The sequence below is a fragment of the Coccinella septempunctata genome, chromosome 2 (assembly GCF_907165205.1).
Source record: "Coccinella septempunctata chromosome 2, icCocSept1.1, whole genome shotgun sequence".
NCBI lineage: Eukaryota > Metazoa > Arthropoda > Insecta > Coleoptera > Coccinellidae > Coccinella > Coccinella septempunctata.
Window position 1 is genome coordinate 50,185,479 of NC_058190.1, and position 18,620 is coordinate 50,204,098.

Below are 18,620 nucleotides of genomic sequence, written 5' to 3' on the forward strand. Positions count from 1 at the left end.
TTCCCTTGTATACAGAGGTCCACATGAAAGATATGCTCAGTGCAATTTCCTGAATACTACTGGTTTCGGGGAGGATCGATTATGGTATGGGTTGAAATATCTTTGACTGCTCGCACAGACCTAGTGGTCGTTGATAATGGAGCTATGAATGCTGATAAGTATATAAGGAACATTCTTGAAGAGCATGTAGTGCCACTTGCCCCATACATTGGTGAAAATTTCAGTTTTATGGACGATAATGCCAGACCACATCGTGCGCGCATCGTTAACGAGTACCATGAAGAGGTTGAAGTCTCTCGAATGGAATGGCCAGCAAGAAGTCCAGATCTCAATCCGATTGAGCAGGTTCGGGACAACCTCAATAGAAGACTGAGAAGAAAATCATCCAGCTACTCTTAATGACTTAGGAATCCAACTCGGAGAAATCTGGGAAGAATTAGATCAGAACATTTTAAGATCACTCATTTTGAGTATGAACCGTCGTTGCCGAGCTGTAATTAACGCAAGGGGTGGAAATACCAAGTATTAAATCACTTATCAGCATTTCAGTATTTTGAAAATTGTTCACATCTCTTCTTTCACATAAGATTCGGTGAAATCCTGAATTTTTTTTTCATTTAATGTGTCTTGTCAAAACCTTCCTGAGAGAACATTAAAAATAAGTTATAAAGTCAATGTAGTGTTAACTTTCATTTAAATTGAGATTTTCAGAATGTGCGTTAATTTTTTTGCGCAGTGTAGTTTAACCCAACCTAAACTAACCTAAACTCAGCTGTCCTAACCTAACCTCTCATAGTCCAACCTAACCTAACTGAACCTAACCTGAAATCCTCCTAAATGGACCTTTGATGAGTCCCTCTTGAACATCCGAGATAAAACACAAAATACCCTTTCCTGGTCCTAATCTACATGCACGATTTACCAGTCCCAAATTCACAAACCTCGGCTCATTTCTTCTGGGAATCACCCAATTATTGATACTTCACATAATCACCCAAATAAATTCCGCCGAAACCGTTCGAGCAATCCCAATACCTCGGATAAATCCTGAGCCAGCGGTCGCAGAACGAGCCGGGGTTGAGACAAAAAATCCTTCGTAGAATTCCAACGGAGCGACCGTACCAGCAAAATATTCGGAACGTCCGCTATAAAACTTCATTTCTCCAAAATTCTGTGACGGCCGGACAAAAAAAAGGCCGTCTTTATTTACAAGTCTGTCAAAATTTAATCCGGACGGACTGAATTATTCATAGTCAACAAATGGCCGATTTTCTGGGGGCCCGGGCGTTGTTTTAGGCCACGCATGACGAAAGGTAGAAGTTTAGGGTTGAAGTCGGGTCGTAAATCGATCAAAATTTTTGTCATGAGAATATTATCTTGATGGCATTTCCGATGGTCGATTCCGGTTGGATTATGACTGGATAACTTTTTGTAATTTAAATATCGCTCGTAAGATGATAAAGATACGAGGATGTATTGATATCCAGTTAGCCTAGACCAGTTCCTTGCATAAAAAAAATATTGCGTTACCATAGCAACGAACAATAACTCATTAGAAGTGTCGGTGTGGACTTTGAGGTCAAAAAAGTGAACCAGAGTTACGTAATAAATTAAAAGAAAGAAGATGTCCACCGAAATTGTGAAAATCGAAAAACTGGTGTATCGAGCCATCATCAAGTACCTGTATAAAAGGGTTAAGAGATAGGCAGATTTACGAAGATATGCTTAATACCCTTGGTGATCAATGTCCTTCGTATGCGACCAAGAAAAATTGGACTGCAAGCTTCAAAAGAGGTACATTTTCCATTGAAGATGATGACCGATCGGGAAGGCCAGTTTCTGTGTCAGTCCCCGAAAATATCGATGCATTTCAGAACATGATTTTATCAAACCGTCGAATTGGGCTGAAACGGATATCTGAAGCACTGAATATTTCATATGAATGCGTTCATCATATAGTTCACGTCAATTTGGACATGAGCAAAATAGATCTTCAAATGTTTGAATGTTGACCAAAAGCGTGCAAGGGTAGAAGCATCGCGTTCGATCTGTGCTCAATTTGAGAACGATCTAGACTTCTAAAACCGAATTGTTACTATGGATGAGACTTGGCTACATTTCTACGATCCAGAAACAAAGCAACAATCGATGGTATGGCTCTGGTTCTCCAAAACCTAAGAAATTTCGTGCCCAAAAATCCGATGGAAAACTTCTTGCTTCAGTTGATTGGGATTGCCAAAACCTTTCAAAACTACCCTGTCTTCATAAGAGTTGGAATGCAGGTAGTGACATCGACTTAATTGTGGTTGTTATAGATTTTTTTATGCCTAATCATTGAAATCTTTTACAGGCTGCTTCCAACCTCCTGGAATGGTCGAATTCTGAGAATTCTTTCAATTCGAGGCCTCAATCATAAAGACGATTTTTGTAGATACCACCACAATCGTCAAATTCACATCAAGAGTCCGCTCATTCCATATCTGACCCCAGGATCAGATCAATCTTATCACTCTCACAAATTAACCTATCATGAAAGTAATCAACCTTAATTTCAACTGGATTTCTTTCCTCTTTTTACCTAGAGAGAAGAGCACCGTTAATTGTTCCGAAATATTATCTTTTCAAACAAGGTGGGAAAATTTCACTGAGCCCAAACAATCGCAATAACTGTAAGAAGTTGAGGCAACTCATTTGCCTCGGTAGATAACATCGGTGTCTACCTGTACTTATTATGAGTAGGAAGAAGAAAACATGAGATTTGCTCTGCTTTGATGTCTTATGCTCACCTATATCAGAATAGAAAGTTTTCGTGAATTTATTCAAAAGCTCCAGATCCGAATTTTTGAGGTTTTTGAATCAAATCCCAGTCTGAATCGAGAATTACACACAAGAAAATGCCCGAACCAACTAAATTTCTAAAATATGTATATCTGTGAAATTTGAAAATTGGGTACTTTGGCTGTAAACAACTCTGTTTGAAAGATCCACAGAAGTGTAGTGTCACAGATTTAGCTAGTTATTCTGAAGGTAATTTTGTTTTTCCAGGGGTGGCACAGGTCATTATGAAAACTCAAAATGGCTTCACCTTTTTATCAGGGCCGAATCGGAGAAAAAAGTTATTGGAGATAAGTGTTCTTTTAACCTCATGAATCTAGTGTTAAAATATTTGAACTCACCCCGTATACAACAAATAAGCGAGCCTGAAATTCGGAAACACTAGTAGGTACATCGAAAGATTGAGCGATAGGCAAAAATCCATTTTTTTCCGATTGGGACGATAGTCGTGTAGTTTCACATGACCCCTGGCCGATTTCTTTCTATCCTGACGTGTGTTAGCCGACCTTTGGGCCCCGAATGGAGTACCTGGAATGGAATATTTAATTCCGATAATTAAGGCCGGCATATTCATGAGAATATACTGAAAATAAAATCAGGAGCATTTGCCCGGATGTGACGACAAAGGCCAGCGGACATCAGGTCGAAAGTCAAGCGTATGCCAGTGTCATCAAACGGGTCGTCATTTCATAAATTAAAAGAAATCGTGGATGTTTACGTTCGGAAGATTTGTGAGAACTGCAGTGGTTCCCTCCTCTTAATTATCCTGGTTGGAGATACTGAAGCATGAAATCATAATGGTTTCATTTGGAAATTAACTAGCCATAAATGCTTTGGGGAGGGGGGACATTCCTTCTGTTTAATGGTGAAAAAACATTGTGGGAATATTCTTCAATTAGATAGCTTTCGACTTAAAACCCGAACATTCACGAACCATCAGCAAAGAAATTCCCTAAAGTACTCTGCTTTGTATCTAATAACATAATTGACAAAAAGTTCAAGGGGTTTATATGCAATATTGGGCAAGTTCTCTTTCTTAGCGATTTGTATTTGAGTTGCCATGTCTTGAATTGCAAGATCTGCTATAGAAAACAGAGTAAAGCGAAGGGTTTAAAGGATTTTATGATATAATATCATGAGAAGCATAAAGCTTTAAAAGAAACACGGAATAAACAATCACAGTGAAACAAATATTGTCTTGAATGCTATCCAGATTAGAGGAAAACTTCAATCGCTCATAAAAATTCAACATTTCCTTGACAAAATAGTCAGGATATGCTTTCTGTGAGTCTCTTCTCTTTCAAGAAGGTCCGTCTATTCTCCAAGATTTTGTCAGAGTTTCACGGTTTGCTATATCCAGTTTTAACAATTATTCTCATCGAGTTCGATCTGTGCTGGATTTGAAACTTCTTAAACCGAATTGTTACTATGAATGAGACTTGATAGTAGATCAAGAAACGAAGCAACAATCGATAGAATGGCGACACTCTGGTTCTCCAAGACCTAAGAAGTTTTGTGTCCAAAAATCTGCTGGAAAAGTTCTTGCTTCAGTTTTTTGGGATTGCCATGGAGTAATCATGATTGATTTTTTGGATAAGGGTAGAATAATATCCGGAAATTATTATTCGGCATTACTGACCACTCTACAGAAAAAAAATTAAAGAGAAAAGACACGGAAAGCTATCCAAAGGTGTTTTGTTTTTGCAGGACAACGCCCCTGCACACAAATCTCCAAAAATTCATGATTTAGGGTTTGAATTACTAGAACACCCCCCTCATTCACCAGATTTGGCTCCATCCGACTATCATCTCTTTCCTCAACCAAAAAAAAGTTTAAAAGGCTGAAAATTTTCTTCCAACAAGAGGTCATGAAAGCTGTGGAGGTCTGGTTAGCAGAGCAAAAAGAAACATTTGTTTTGAAAGGTCTAGAGACGTTGCAGGTTCGCTGTAATAAATGTATCCAATCAAAAGGAGGATATGTTGAGTAATAAAATATTTTGACATTGAGAATTTGTTTGGTTCTATAGTAGGCGAAGAATTCTGGTAATGCACCGTTTTCAAATAATTTGATGCGGTTTATAATTAAAAAGTATGTGTGAAATATGAAAGATTGGGCACTTTGGCTGAATAAAACTTTGTTCAAAAGATCTACAGATATGTAGTGTCACAGATTTTGGGGCGGCACAGCTCATCATGAAAACTCAAAGTGGCTATATCTTTTTATCAGGGCCTGAATCGGAAAAAATGGTATGGGTAAAAGACTTTCTTTTGACATCAACAATCTACTCAGAATATCTAGGGATTCGTATTCCCTTCTTTCAATCCAAATCGTAAAGAAAATCATAAATAAGTTATCTATATCTTATTCTCAAGGAAACTCCATATGGGAAAGTCCTGCATAAGTCCATTGCTTATCGTATTCATAAATGCCTGGTACAGCATCATCACAATGCATTACCAATATCTCTGCACTTTCAAGGAATCAATCATACAAACAAGACCTTGAAATTTTCATTCTCAACATCATGCACTTGCTATAAACCAACGGAACGGTTTTACCATCCAGAATAGTTTCAATCAGAAGACGACGCATCTCCAGCGATCCAGAGATTGGCAAGTTTCGAACCTATCTGGGTTAACAGGTGAAAAATAAACACGATTTTGCAATAGAGACGACCTAAATCGATAACACGATTATCGTCTCAAAGATTTCCAGTGATAAACAGAAACTGATCGATATTTTATTGAGTCCTCGTTGTTTGTGTACGTTCTAAAGGATCTTAACCCGATAGAGTGTTTATCACCTGATTATTCGGAAGGATAAGTCATAAAATGATGCTCAGATATGCGCTGGGCGTAAGCAGTACCAGGAAGCTGCTGTATAGGCTTTCGGATATTTTGTTAGGCAACTTAGAATTCAATCTATAATAAGTAATCGCAGGTTTAATCTTGTGATTAAATTCAAATGTGTTGGCGCCTCTGAGTCGTGATAGATTAATTGTCATTGATTGTGAAATAATATCACGTGATACGTAATAGTACCCTAGATTTCTTGAATTTTTTTGCAAATCTGAATTTTTTAATGGAGATTATAGTCGAATTTTTTATGGATGTGTGATAACGCAAACATTTCAGGACTGAAAATTGACGTCCAAATTGATGTCCTGGAATTTTATTTCATCAGTCGAAATATCTGCTTGAATATTGGCTCTTCACTTCATATTAATTGACATCCTCCTGTTCGTCTATTATTATATATATTCTTTTGAATGTCAGCAATACATTTTTAGTTATCAAACAATATAGCATATGTATGAGTTTTAGCAAAGGTTAGTGTAACGGGGTACCATACAATTTGGAGTATGATACAAGAGCTTAGGGAAAAACCTCAGTAAAAAAACCCTGTCTCCCCGTGAGTAGTGTAGGGATGACAAATTTGTTTACAGAATAAGCTTTTAATACTGAAGGGCTTCCTTTCCATTGACATAAAAATTTCTTTATCCTCTCTCCATTTCGAAATAATATCTGAAACAAAGAAACAGCGCAGAAAACGAGAAAAAAGGCGAATAATAAAGCCTTCATCCAAACTTATTTCAAGACTTGATGATGACTGAAGAAAAAAATAAATAATCATAGGTACATAACTTGTTTTTCAATTGCATTGGAAGGATTATCATCTCTGCGTCAAAAATCTTCTGCTGATCTTGGTGGAGGATCACCCTCGTCGTTAGAAATGCCTTCAGCACTCAAATTAATAATAGCCAAATCTTGCTTTTGACTGGGAGGGCCTTTCGACCAGGTCCAGTCTTCCAAGTGATGATTCTTCTATTCTTCAGTTGTTCGAGGAACGCTACAGGACCCTTATATTGGGGAATCATCTCCCATAGATATACCAGTGGTTATTCAGTAGAAAATTGAAATTATTATAACAGTAAGATTCATCAAACTCCATAGGTCTAGGTTTCTTCAAAATACTGCATAAAAAAATAAGCAGATTTCAATGAAATAAATCCCGTAGTTAGTCTCCAATACCTATTAAGGGTGAATCTTTGACTCGTACAAATATTTTAATAGTGCATTCTTGAGGTCAGAAGAAACACTGTTTTTCTATACCATTTTTCCGATTCGGCCCTGATAAACAGATATAGCCATCTCAAGTTGAGCTGTGCCACCTCTGGCAAAACAAAATTACCTTCAGAATAACTAGCTGAATCTGTGATCATCTGTGGATCTTTCAAAAAGATCAAGATCAAATTACTCGGAAATGACGCATTATACGAGAAAATAATATATGAGAACTATTTTTATTTCACAAAACGCTCAAATATTCATTAGATAACGTCCAACTTAGTTGCAAGAGTTGGGTTCTTTGAATTTTGGTATTTTTATGGTACGTGATGGTCATAATGAGAAATCTGGAAGACGTGGGTGATATCTTGTGTTCGAAAAAGATTCAAATAATAGATTAGAAACTATATTCTGAGATTCATTTAATTCGATAAAACCGTTTGTGAGATACAACTGGAAATAATATTTTTTTATGATTTTTCAACAGCCTGTATCTTTTAAACCAATCCGTTTCGGAAAAAATGGTAAGAGAAAAAAGGATTTCTTTTGGTCTCAAGAATCCACTGTTGAAATATTTGTACGAGTCAAAGACTGATCCAGTATTGCATCTTCGAATTTCTCTAATTACAGATCCACGTAACCGAAAAGTGAAAATAAGATGTGTCGCAAACAATAAGGTTGAACGGGTCCAATTACGAAGAAAATATCATTAGAGTAATAAAAGTGACAAAACACCAGCGCTTGCGTTTTCACTTTTGGCGAAAAAGTAACGATGCGAGGTGAAACAAACTAACCTCCTGTTAAATTTGGCGTTACGACGCGTCTAGGAGAGACTCGGAGACAGTTTTTCTTGCGCCCCAATAACTTGGAAGATGCCTCTTCCATTATCGGGGGGTTTGTGAAAGTTTACCGGTGTTTAAACATGGAAATTGACGAGACTAAGCGAGTTTTTCAAGAGCGTCACACATGCTTGACAGGAAAAAAGAGAAAACGAAGTTGCCGGAAAATCTAATAACGTCAAGCTTGATTCTCAGACTTCACTATAGTCTATACTACCATATACTACTGGGAGTAGAAATTAGTTTTTTTTATGGTCAAAAACGCATTATTCATTTCATAAATCTGAGAACTTCATCCATTTCGGCATAACCGTTCGGTCTTGAGGAAGTTGTAACTGAATCCTACTTTTTGGGAATTTTTCGAAGGTCATCTTTCGAGTGATGTATCTTTCAGGAAAATTATCGCAGGTCTAAACGTTATAGTTATTCTGAAAGAGCAACTCTTTTAGAAATGAATGAGAACTTCATTCATCTCGGCATAACCGTTCGATCTTGAGAAAGTTTTAACTGAACCCTACTTTTTGGGAATTTTTCGAAGGTCATCTTTCGAGTGATGTATCTTTCAGGAAAATTATCGCAGGTCTAAACGTTATAGTTATTCTGAAAGAGCAACTCTTCTAGAAATGAAGCTGAGAACTTCATTCATCTCGGCATAACCGTTCGATCTTGAGAAAGTTTTAACTGAACCCTACTTTTTGGGAATTTTTCGAAGGTCATCTTTCGAGTGATGTATCTTTCAGGAAAATTATCGCAGGTCTAAACGTTATAGTTATTCTGAAAGAGCAACTCTTCTAGAAATGAAGCTGAGAACTTCATTAATCTCGGCATAACCGTTAGAACTTGAGGAAGTTTTAACTGAACCCTACTTTTTGGGAATTTTTCGAAGGTCATCTTTAGAGTGATGTATCTTTCAGGAAAATTATCGCAGGTCTAAACGTTATAGTTATTCTGAAAGAGCAACTCTTTTAGAAATGAATGAGAACTTCATTTATCTCGACATAACCGTTCGGTCTTGAGGAAGCTTTAACTGAACCCTACTTTTTGGGAATTTTTCGAAGGTCATCTTTCGAGTGATATATCTTCCAGGAAAATTATGGCAGTTCTAAACGTGATACATATTCTGAAAGAGCAACTCTTTTAGAAATGAATCTGAGAACTTCATTCATCTCAGCATAACCGTTAGATCTTGAGGAAGTTTTAACTGAACCCTACTTTTTGGGAGTTTTTCGAAGGTCATCTTTCGAGTGATGTATCTTTCAGGAAAATTATCGCAAGTCTAAACGTGATACATATTCTGAAAGAGTAACTCTTCTAGAAATGAATCTGAGAACTTCACTAATCTCGGCATAACCGTTCGATCATGAGAAAGTTTTAACTGAACCCTACTTTTTGGGAATTTTTCGAAGGTCATGTTTCGAGTGATGTATCTTTCAGGAAAATTATCGCAGGTCTGAACGTGATACATATTCTGAAAGAGCAACTCTTCTAGAAATGAAGCTGAGAACTTCATTAATCTCGGCATAACCGTTAGATCTTGAGGAAGTTTTAACTGAACCCAACTTTTTGGCAATTTTTCGAAGGTCATCTTCAGAGTAATTTATCTTCCAGAAAATTATCGTAGATCTAAACGTGATACATATTCTGAAAGAGCAACTCTTATAGTAACAAATCTGAGAATTTCATCCATCTCGGCATAACCGTTCGGTCTTGACGAATCCTCAAGTGAAATTCGCAATTTTTGAAAAATGCCATTTCCGAAATGAAAATCTAAACGAATGAAGATAGGCTTTCGAAATTGCTCGCAATAGATTCAGCGTGTTCGAATATGGATATTTTCATACCAAAATCACAAATATCTGGACCAGTTTAGGAGAAAATAATTTTTTTTGTTTTTCCACTTTTCATTTTCGACTTCGAAGAGCTCTCTAGAGTGCAATTCTCTAATGAATAATTAACTGTTTGGTTTTCTAGAATTCTCGAACCAAATTCTATGCACTCCATATCCTAAGACAGTAATAGAACATGCTGATTTACAGACAGGGTAGCAAATAGGTAATTTAAGGGAAAAAACGTGTGATACAGCCTTGCGGCAGAAACGGAAGGATCTCCTCCACCTGCGGCGGTCCGGAACCCCCAAAAATTAATTCAAAATCCGTAAAAGACATCCGGTATCGCACACCCATCAGAAGAAATGGTACCGTCTCGGTGGTGGGTAGTACAAGAATACGCCACGCGTTGCGACGCAACTACACCCGCACCTCGCCAGGTGAGTACCCAGGTAAGCATATCGTGCGATAGCATTTCAGTACTCTCCAACCTGAGCTGGGGCCAAGACCGCGCACGCACACCTTGCCATCCGTCCGTCGGAACCACACAGTCCAGACGTACCGCCGGTGATCGATCGGGTATCGATCATACCTGGCGAGATAGACCAGTTCCCGATTTTCCACGGTTTGTGAGGGATCCAGTGAACGCGGTGTTTTGACGTCTCCAAGATAACTTTCGGAGATTTAAACTCGAAGAGCCAACAAACCTAAGGTTAAGAGTGTTTGAATATCGACTCGGTAAATACTGAAGGTACTATTTGCTCGGCAAATAAGTGAACAAACAATGATTTCTTAATCTGTCTACCTTTTCGAGCGAAATTTGAATGTGTAACAAAACTCTGAATTTCGCACCAAGTGATGATTGTTTCCTCGATTTTGTTGTAGTGTTGAAATATGGCTTCAGACGAGGATTGCAATACGACCTACACCTACCCGTAAGTTTGTTATTGGCATTTTCTAATCTCTTCGCATTTCCATGCTCCGCGTTACACAACGAGCTTGTTGGTTCCATTTATGGAATCGTTAAATACTGCCTATATGGAATGGACTTTTATTATTATTGGATATGGAAGTTACAAGTATTAATTGTGCTGATTTTCCATAAGAACCAAACTAGTAATATTGATGCATATACATAAATATTTCAAATCGGTTGACAGTTCCTTTCCCAACATTTATCCGATCTCATCGTGCATAATAAATCTCTGCAACTTGATGCTACTAATTTGGACACGTAAAAAGGAAAATCATAAAATATGTACAAACAAAATGCAGCAGTCAAATTGATAGACAATAGTAGCAATATGTGAATAATACATATTTAAAATGTAAGTCACAGTAGAACGAAATAAACACCCCATGAGAGTTGAACATTTAAATTTTTCTAAGACAATCCAGTCTAATTAGAAAATCTACCCTCATCATAACTTCACAATCTGACTCTGACCAATGGCAATGTCTTCATTACAGTATCAGATAGGGTAAAAGAATCAAGAAACTCATGACAACAAAATCGAATTACAACTGCAATATGTTACAAGGTTTCTGAGCGCCTTCAAATATGCGCTTCCCATACTTACTCATGAATATTTGAATGAAATCTCCAAGCATAGATAAGTAGCAGAAGAAAAGTACAACTGAGGAAGACAAACAAAGATTTCCTATTATAGTGAACACTCTGTAATGTCTTATATCTGCAGATTCGACTTAGAAAACACTGATTTCTGTATATCCTTGACGAAAAGAATTTCATATCTAGCGATAAAAGTATGCAAATATTGCGATGAAGTACGAAATAGTTCTATTATGTTTTGATAACAAGTACTTCAGAACTATTCGTCATAAGCAAATATAATCAAAAAGCGACTGGGTTCATTCTTGAAGGAAGATTATTCACTAGAAAAGAGTAAGTTATCAATTTTTTCCAGTACTTCTATATGTTAAACGGTAGGCTGGATGTCCAAAATTTTCTTCATTTTGGGAGTCTCTCAGACAGAATTGCAATTCCCAGAAAAGCTATCTATAGTTACGGTAGCGAAACTGTCGACAGCTCAAGGGAAGTATGTTGCTATTCTCAACGTGAATCCGACGCTTGGTGTCGCTTTCTGGCTTCACGTGCAGAATTTAATTGTCTGTTACCACTTCGACAAGGCTCTAAGCGTTCTTGATTACAAAGGCTTTTTGAGGAATCGATGTCGGAGGCAGTTTTTGTCTGGGTTGGCGCTGGTAGCACTCGATCTTTTTTTTACTCGTGTCTGAGACAAAGGTGTTCCAGAAGACATGAATGTTAATTGAGGTTCTCCAGGTTTTATATTTTTCTCGATGCCTCTACTTCAAGAACAGAAGTATTGGAATTGAACACCTTGTTATTTGTAACTTTGGTACGTTGCAAACAATAGAAAGAGTTTTGTTTGAATTGATATTCTTCACTGCTCCCCACGTTGTCAGTGCTATTTTGTTTGAAAAAGTAAATAGCTGTATGGAAGAGGGATTTCCAATGAAAGATTGAATTATTAGACTGTTTTTATCCTAGTGGGAAAAAGCAGTTTTCCTTTAGCGATCCATATCAACAAAAACAAACGTTGAGAAAACTAGAGTTGAGAATTCAGAAGAAATTCATACTATTTTTCGAAACTTAGAACAAATCAAGCATCTCTCAGAATATTATGAAGGAAAAAAAAACATAAACTCTCAGAGTGTCATTTTTTTTAACATCTATCTTGACCACTCCATCTGTGAATAGCTTGGTTTTCATTAACAATAAGAAAGTCTTTGGTGTATGAATGAATAAAATTCCAAAGAAGGAGCTTCCAAATCAAAGAAATTATAAACTTAAGACCAACTCAAGGAAATAATATACATCGATTCAAATTTCCAATGGATAAGTGCAAAAATACAAATATAAACTGATAGGAAACAGAAAAACATCAAATAGCCCAACCTAATGAAAATTGGTAATCATCAGTCCTTTTCATTTTCAGTTTTTTCGCCAAATATTATCCCTATATCTTATCTCGATCTGTTTCTTGCTCACTTCTTTCTAGTATTCTAAATATTTACTTCTTTTTTCAAGTCTCTTTTCCTTTTTATTAATTTCTTCCTTTTTTCTGTTGAATCCTTCCATAAATCTTCACTCGATTCTTTTCAACTCAAAAATTCATATTTTTAATGATTTGTAGTATTCTTAATGGGTGTGGTTTTCTGTCTTTTCCATCATTATCTTCTCTTTAGTTTGTCTCACACTTTTTCCTGTTGAGCAAACCAAATTTATATGAGCCATGCTGTAGGTCTATTATATTCTACAAAAAACATAAATTCCGGAATCATGTTGTCGATAAAATTTTTCTAAAACCTTTCCAGCGATCAAAATAAACGAGAGGACGTCTCTGCCCGCAATATATCCCTTCACACTCCGCAAATAGGCATCTCACCTTGCAAAAACCTTCGCAAATCCCATAACCATTAAATTTCTCTGCAACATCTTTGCATTTCTACGACCTATCTAGACCGTGAGACATTTCATTGAAACATTTCTTGATCGCAAATGCCTCATCCACATAATATAAGTCAAGTCAATCAATTTGTAATGACTGAATGATGGAGACATAACATGACGTGAAAAATTTCTCTGCTGGCGAGGCTCAGCTGCGGTATTATAGTCTGGATCTGGAATAAGCAGATATACGTTTCGCTGTGTGTGTGTATTGATTGGTTTCAAGTAAACCGATGGTACATTGTTCATTTTAGACTCAGTAAAATGTAATGACGCTTGCTTGATAGGTAGTCAATGGAGTTCTTTCGCAATTATGTAATTCGAATTGTATTGTATTGTCACTTCATTTATTGTAGCGAGGGACAAAATTAGCCGACTGAAGGATTGATTTTATTGATGTGTGATGAACTAGCTGGTGAATTCTGTGCTTTATTTTCCAATGTCCGTGGATCTGTTACTCTTTCATTTTTTTTTTGCTGCAACAGTATGATAATGGCACATGCATGTAACTCTTCGCATTTAGATGATGTTTATTTTGAGTATGGGACTGATTTTTCGAAATCAAAACTGGTGTTAAAAGATACTACTCCACATAATTGAGGAAGTTCAGAAACTTTGTCCATTCTTCTTCACCTAATGATAATTTTTGAGAATTCAAATGTTAACCCTCTTATACGAGGATATATTGAAAAATTATTAGCCTACTATAGAACCAAACAAAATTTCTGTGTCAAAATATTTTATTCCTCAACATATTCTCCTTTTAATTGGATACATTTATTACAGTGAACCTGCAACGTCTCTAAACTTTTCAAAAAAAAATGTTTCTTCTTGCTATGCAAACCAGACCTCCACAGCTTTTATTACCTCCTCGTTGGAAGAAAATTTACGACCTTTTAAACTTTTTTTCAGTTGAGGAAAGAGATGAAAGTCGGATGGATCCAAATCTGGTGAATGAGAGGGGTGTTTTAGTAATTCAAACCCTTAATCACGAATTTTTAGCATGGCAACATGAGATTTGTGTGCAGGGGAGTTGTCCTGCAAAAACAATACACCTTTGGATAGCTTTCCGCGTCTTTTCTCTTTAATTTTTCCTGTCAGTTATGTCGAATAGTAATCTCCGGTTAGTGTTCTACCCTTATCCAAAAAATCAATCATGATTACTCCATGGCAATCCCAAAAAACTGAAGCAAGAACTTTTCCAGCAGATTTTTGGACACGAAACTTCTTAGGTCTTGGAGAACCAGAGTGTCGCCATTCCATCGATTGTCGCTTCGTTTCTGGATCGTAGAAATGTACCCAAGTCTCATTCATAGTAACAATTCGGTGTAAGAAGTCTACATCGTTTTAATATCGAGCACAGATCGAACGCGATACTTCTAATCCCGCACGCTTTTGGTCAGCATTCAAACATTTGGAGATTCATTTTGCAGCAATTTTTCTCATGTCTAAATTGACGTGAACTATGTGATGAACACGTTCGTATGAAATATTCAGTGCTTCAGATATCCGTTTTAGCCCAATTTGACGGTCTGATAAAATCATGTCATGAACAGCATCCATATTTTCTGGGACTGATACAGAAACTGGCCCGATCGGTCTTCATCTTCAATGGAAAATTTACCACTTTTGAAGCTTGCAGTCCAATTTTTCATGGTCGCTAAGAAAGACATTGATCACCAAGGCTATTAAGCATATCTTCGTGAATCTGCTTACCCCTTAACCTTTTAAATACTGGTACTTGATGATGGCTCGATACTCCAATTCTTCGATTTTCACAATTTCGGTGGACATCTTCTTTCTTTTAATTTATTGCGTAACTCTGGTTCACTTTTTTGACCTCAAACTTCACACTGACACTTTTAATGAGTTATTGTTCGTTGCTATGGTAACCAATATTTTTTTTATGCATGGAACTTATCTAGGCTCACTAGATATCAATACATCCTCGTATAATAATGGTTTTTTCGCTCCTCGTTTGATAAAACTAAAGGGAAACTTTTGAAACAGTAGGTATGAAGTTTTAACAACTCGATATCTTCTGTAACAATCTATGAATACCTGGCTTTGGTAAGGATAAAAACATAGTAAGTGTAAGAAATAGTATTTTTTATGGTTAATTCTTCACTATTGATCTATCGAAACTTGTTGATCAGAGCCCTCAAATTTGTGTTACTTACAGCGCTTCTCATCAATTTTTCGGAATCTTCACTTCTCAAAGAATAAACTATGAAGCGTGATCTTCTGAACTGCAGAATCATAATCCAATGAATCCGTAATGTGATGAAGACTTCTTACCAATATTGAGTTTCTCCACCGGTTTCTGAAATACACAATCAACGATTAGATCTAACGGCTGATAATTCAAACTTTGTCACGATATCTCTGAATTATTCTCAAAACTATGAGCGAAACTCCGATAGGATCCGTGAAGATGGTTTGTAATCGTGTTTGATCAAAACCATGATCATTCGTTTCGTAGGTAATTCCTGAATTATGTTCACATCATCCGGATTACGGAATGTACCTTTCAACAGCGTCATTGTCGTCTTTGCAATTCGTTCATTTGAAATTGGCAGTTCCTGTGAAGCTTCAGTTTCTGATCAGTGGTCTTGAAAGTGCCAAACAAGACTTTATGATTAATCAGAAAAAACTTTCATAGTCTCATAGGCATAAGGAACATACATTGAGGCCAAAAACACGGTTCTAACCTCACTTTGGTCAGTTTTGTCCTCGGTTTTGTCCAACAGACGAGGATTCGTTTACCTTCGCGTCTGATAAACGTAAAAAATTTCAATTTTCTCGGACTTGTTTTTAGTTTTTTTCCAATCTGTCCCAAGGGTTTAAAGCTTTACCTTTGCACTATCAATTACTCGACTTTCGTTTGGTTTCTTCCGTGGCCAGCGAGACGCAGCGGTCATGAAAATCAATGATGTTAGCGAATTCTTCAAGAATTTTTCAGATTGTATGAATATCGCTACTTATAAGGTCTATTTTTCAGGAGTAGGTACTCTATTGGCAATGGAAGAGTTCATAACCAAAGTCTATATTTCAATTCTTTATCATAACTGATCCATATAGTTTCTGGTTTATTGTCATAAACAATGGATTTCATGATTAGCCTTAGTTTTAATTTTTTTTTTGAATGATCGCGAATACCTCCATTTTCCAAGCTCTTCCCAAGGTACTTTTGAAGCATTCTGCACATGCTTTCAAAGGATGAATCACAAGTAAAGGATGAATTTCTTGTTTTGGGATGGCTAGAACGCAAGAGGTTGTTAGATACAGCTCCCTCAAGTTGGCATCTTAGAACTTATTTTAATTTCTTTCTGGTAAACCAGTAAACTGAGTAGAAATTCTATGGGTTATTTTCCCTTATACCTGAAAAGGATAGAAAAGCCAGCCCTTAAAATTCTTCGCAAGGAACTTTTTTCGGTATTCATATTATACCATTGAAAAATTAGTTTTTGATAGCTGATTCATTTTGAGAATAATGTTCTGTAATCTTTTGCCTTTTAGAAAGAGCTTTTGTAACGGTTTTTGAGAAGAAAACAATTTTTCAATAGATAGCAGTAACTATAGGCTGGAATTACCATCGAACTTAAATTTACCTTGTAGGCGGATATCATGCTGACATTATAGGAGAACAACACCAAATTTTTTTATTGCCTTCTCATTGCTATCTCATTGTATCTGCTCATTTCAATTTCCGTCAGTTTTCTAGTTTCTAAGAAAAACATTAAAAAAATGTATCCAGGTGCAATATTTGGGAACAGACTCTGCATTCTTTGATCTGTAGTTCGAATCCTCTTGAAAACTTGATATCCTCTGAATGAATATAAACGGAATTCCGTCAAAATCTCCTGGATTCCCCACAACACCGAATTAATATCTAATTTCATTATGTCTATATCGAATTCAGCCAGGCCAATTTTTTCCTGAACACGCTTTATCGAATGTGCAGACCCATTAATTTATAGCACGCTTGTTGTCTGCTGTGTAAGTAAATATCGCACTGAGTCAAATTTGAGCGACGAAATAAGATATTCAAAGGTTACTTTCGACTAATTTCGTCGAGGATTAACGTTCAAAACCCTACGCAAACACTCGTGCGATAGTCGTGAGCGTAAACGTGCCTCCATGACGTCAATGGGTTCTCTGAAGATGGGTACTTAGGTTTTTTGCTGTGGTTCGAAAAAAATATAGTAATAACCATGATTATTTATAGTTTCAAAGTGGTTTTTCCGACCGAACGTATGAAAGATTGCTCTTAACTTATTTGTTCATGAATTTTCAGGTTCTTGATCACTGTGATGACGTTTTAACACATATCAAGGATTTAGAGATCTTGGGTTATTTGATGACGCTTTCATTTCCCAACTGTAATCAAAGGAAAATCATGGGATGTCTCAATCGCTTGAACTATTTCACTATCTTGAGTGTTTGCTGGTTTTTGAGCTATCAAAGTCTGCTAATATATTGTTCTTTTCCTCCATTTTCTGTTGAACGTTGTTCATGTCTGATGCTTAGTCTTAGGGGCGACTATCATGAGGGTTTCAACCATTAAAACGCTATAGTCCTTCGAGCATGCGAAAATTGAATTCTAGTTAGGATCAAGTGTCATCCGTCAAATTTACCTTAACGCAGTATGATCCCTCATATGCCTAATTATGTGTGACTCAGCATGAATACATTTTGTTTGGCAAACATTAACGCTACATAACTTCCAAGACGATCTAAGTGCTGATATATTACGGCTAAACATGCAACAACATTTGCATTAGAAGTTCGAGAAATGTACGAAGGGTATGGTAATAATTCTTTTGCCGAAACATTCATTATACCACTGGAATAAATTATAATTAAAAGGTATTTTTATCGTTTTATCGGTATTTGCTATCAAAAGAAGACGGAAATATTCATGAGAAAATGATCGCTATAATGTTAGACAATTATCTCCGTTGTTGGTTAAGATTTCATTAGGAATAATTGAAGTGGTGAAGTTTGAATGTTCACCAGGCGAATATTATATTCGGGGAGGTTCCATTAATTGTTACAGGGGAATGAAATCTTCTTCAAATGGTTACTATTTTTAGTTATTCCTAAAACTCATATTGAGGTCAAATCATTGGAAAATCCCTGGTTTTCTCGATAGCGTGGTTGCATATTCATGACCCAGTCCTGTCGCTGCTTCAGATATATAATATGGACGTAACTAATTTGTAAATTACATTACTCACTGGCACTGATGTACTCATATTGTTCGAAAGATGAAGGTGAATTTCATTGAATTATTTTGGGGTAATGATTCGATTTTTGGGTTTCACCTTTAAATATTCCTTCTATGGAGATCGATCATCGAATATTCCTTTGATGTAGATTAATCAACTACAAAAAGTAACATTTATGAAACTCGTTTTAGCACAGCTAAGGTAGATTTCATAGAACATAGTAGTGCCTTTAATTTCTAAGATAATTGAAATTGCTCTTCAATATTGTCGGATGTATATATTCTATACTTCGAACTCTTTTTTCACCTTTTTCTTAATAAGTAGAAAA

The 18,620-nt window shown here is 36.5% G+C and overlaps 1 protein-coding gene across 1 annotated transcript in view; it reads left to right on the forward strand.

Moving 5' to 3' along the window:
• Positions 1–10,043: 10,043 nt before the first annotated feature.
• The window catches only part of LOC123307711 (putative transcription factor SOX-15), a 63,669-nt gene continuing 55,092 nt past the window's right edge, over positions 10,044–18,620 (forward strand). Inside the window, exon 1 of the mRNA XM_044890122.1 lies at positions 10,044–10,503. Within this exon, the coding sequence (XP_044746057.1) occupies positions 10,463–10,503 (41 nt within the window). The 5' untranslated portion in view covers positions 10,044–10,462. The remainder of the gene's footprint in view (positions 10,504–18,620) is intronic.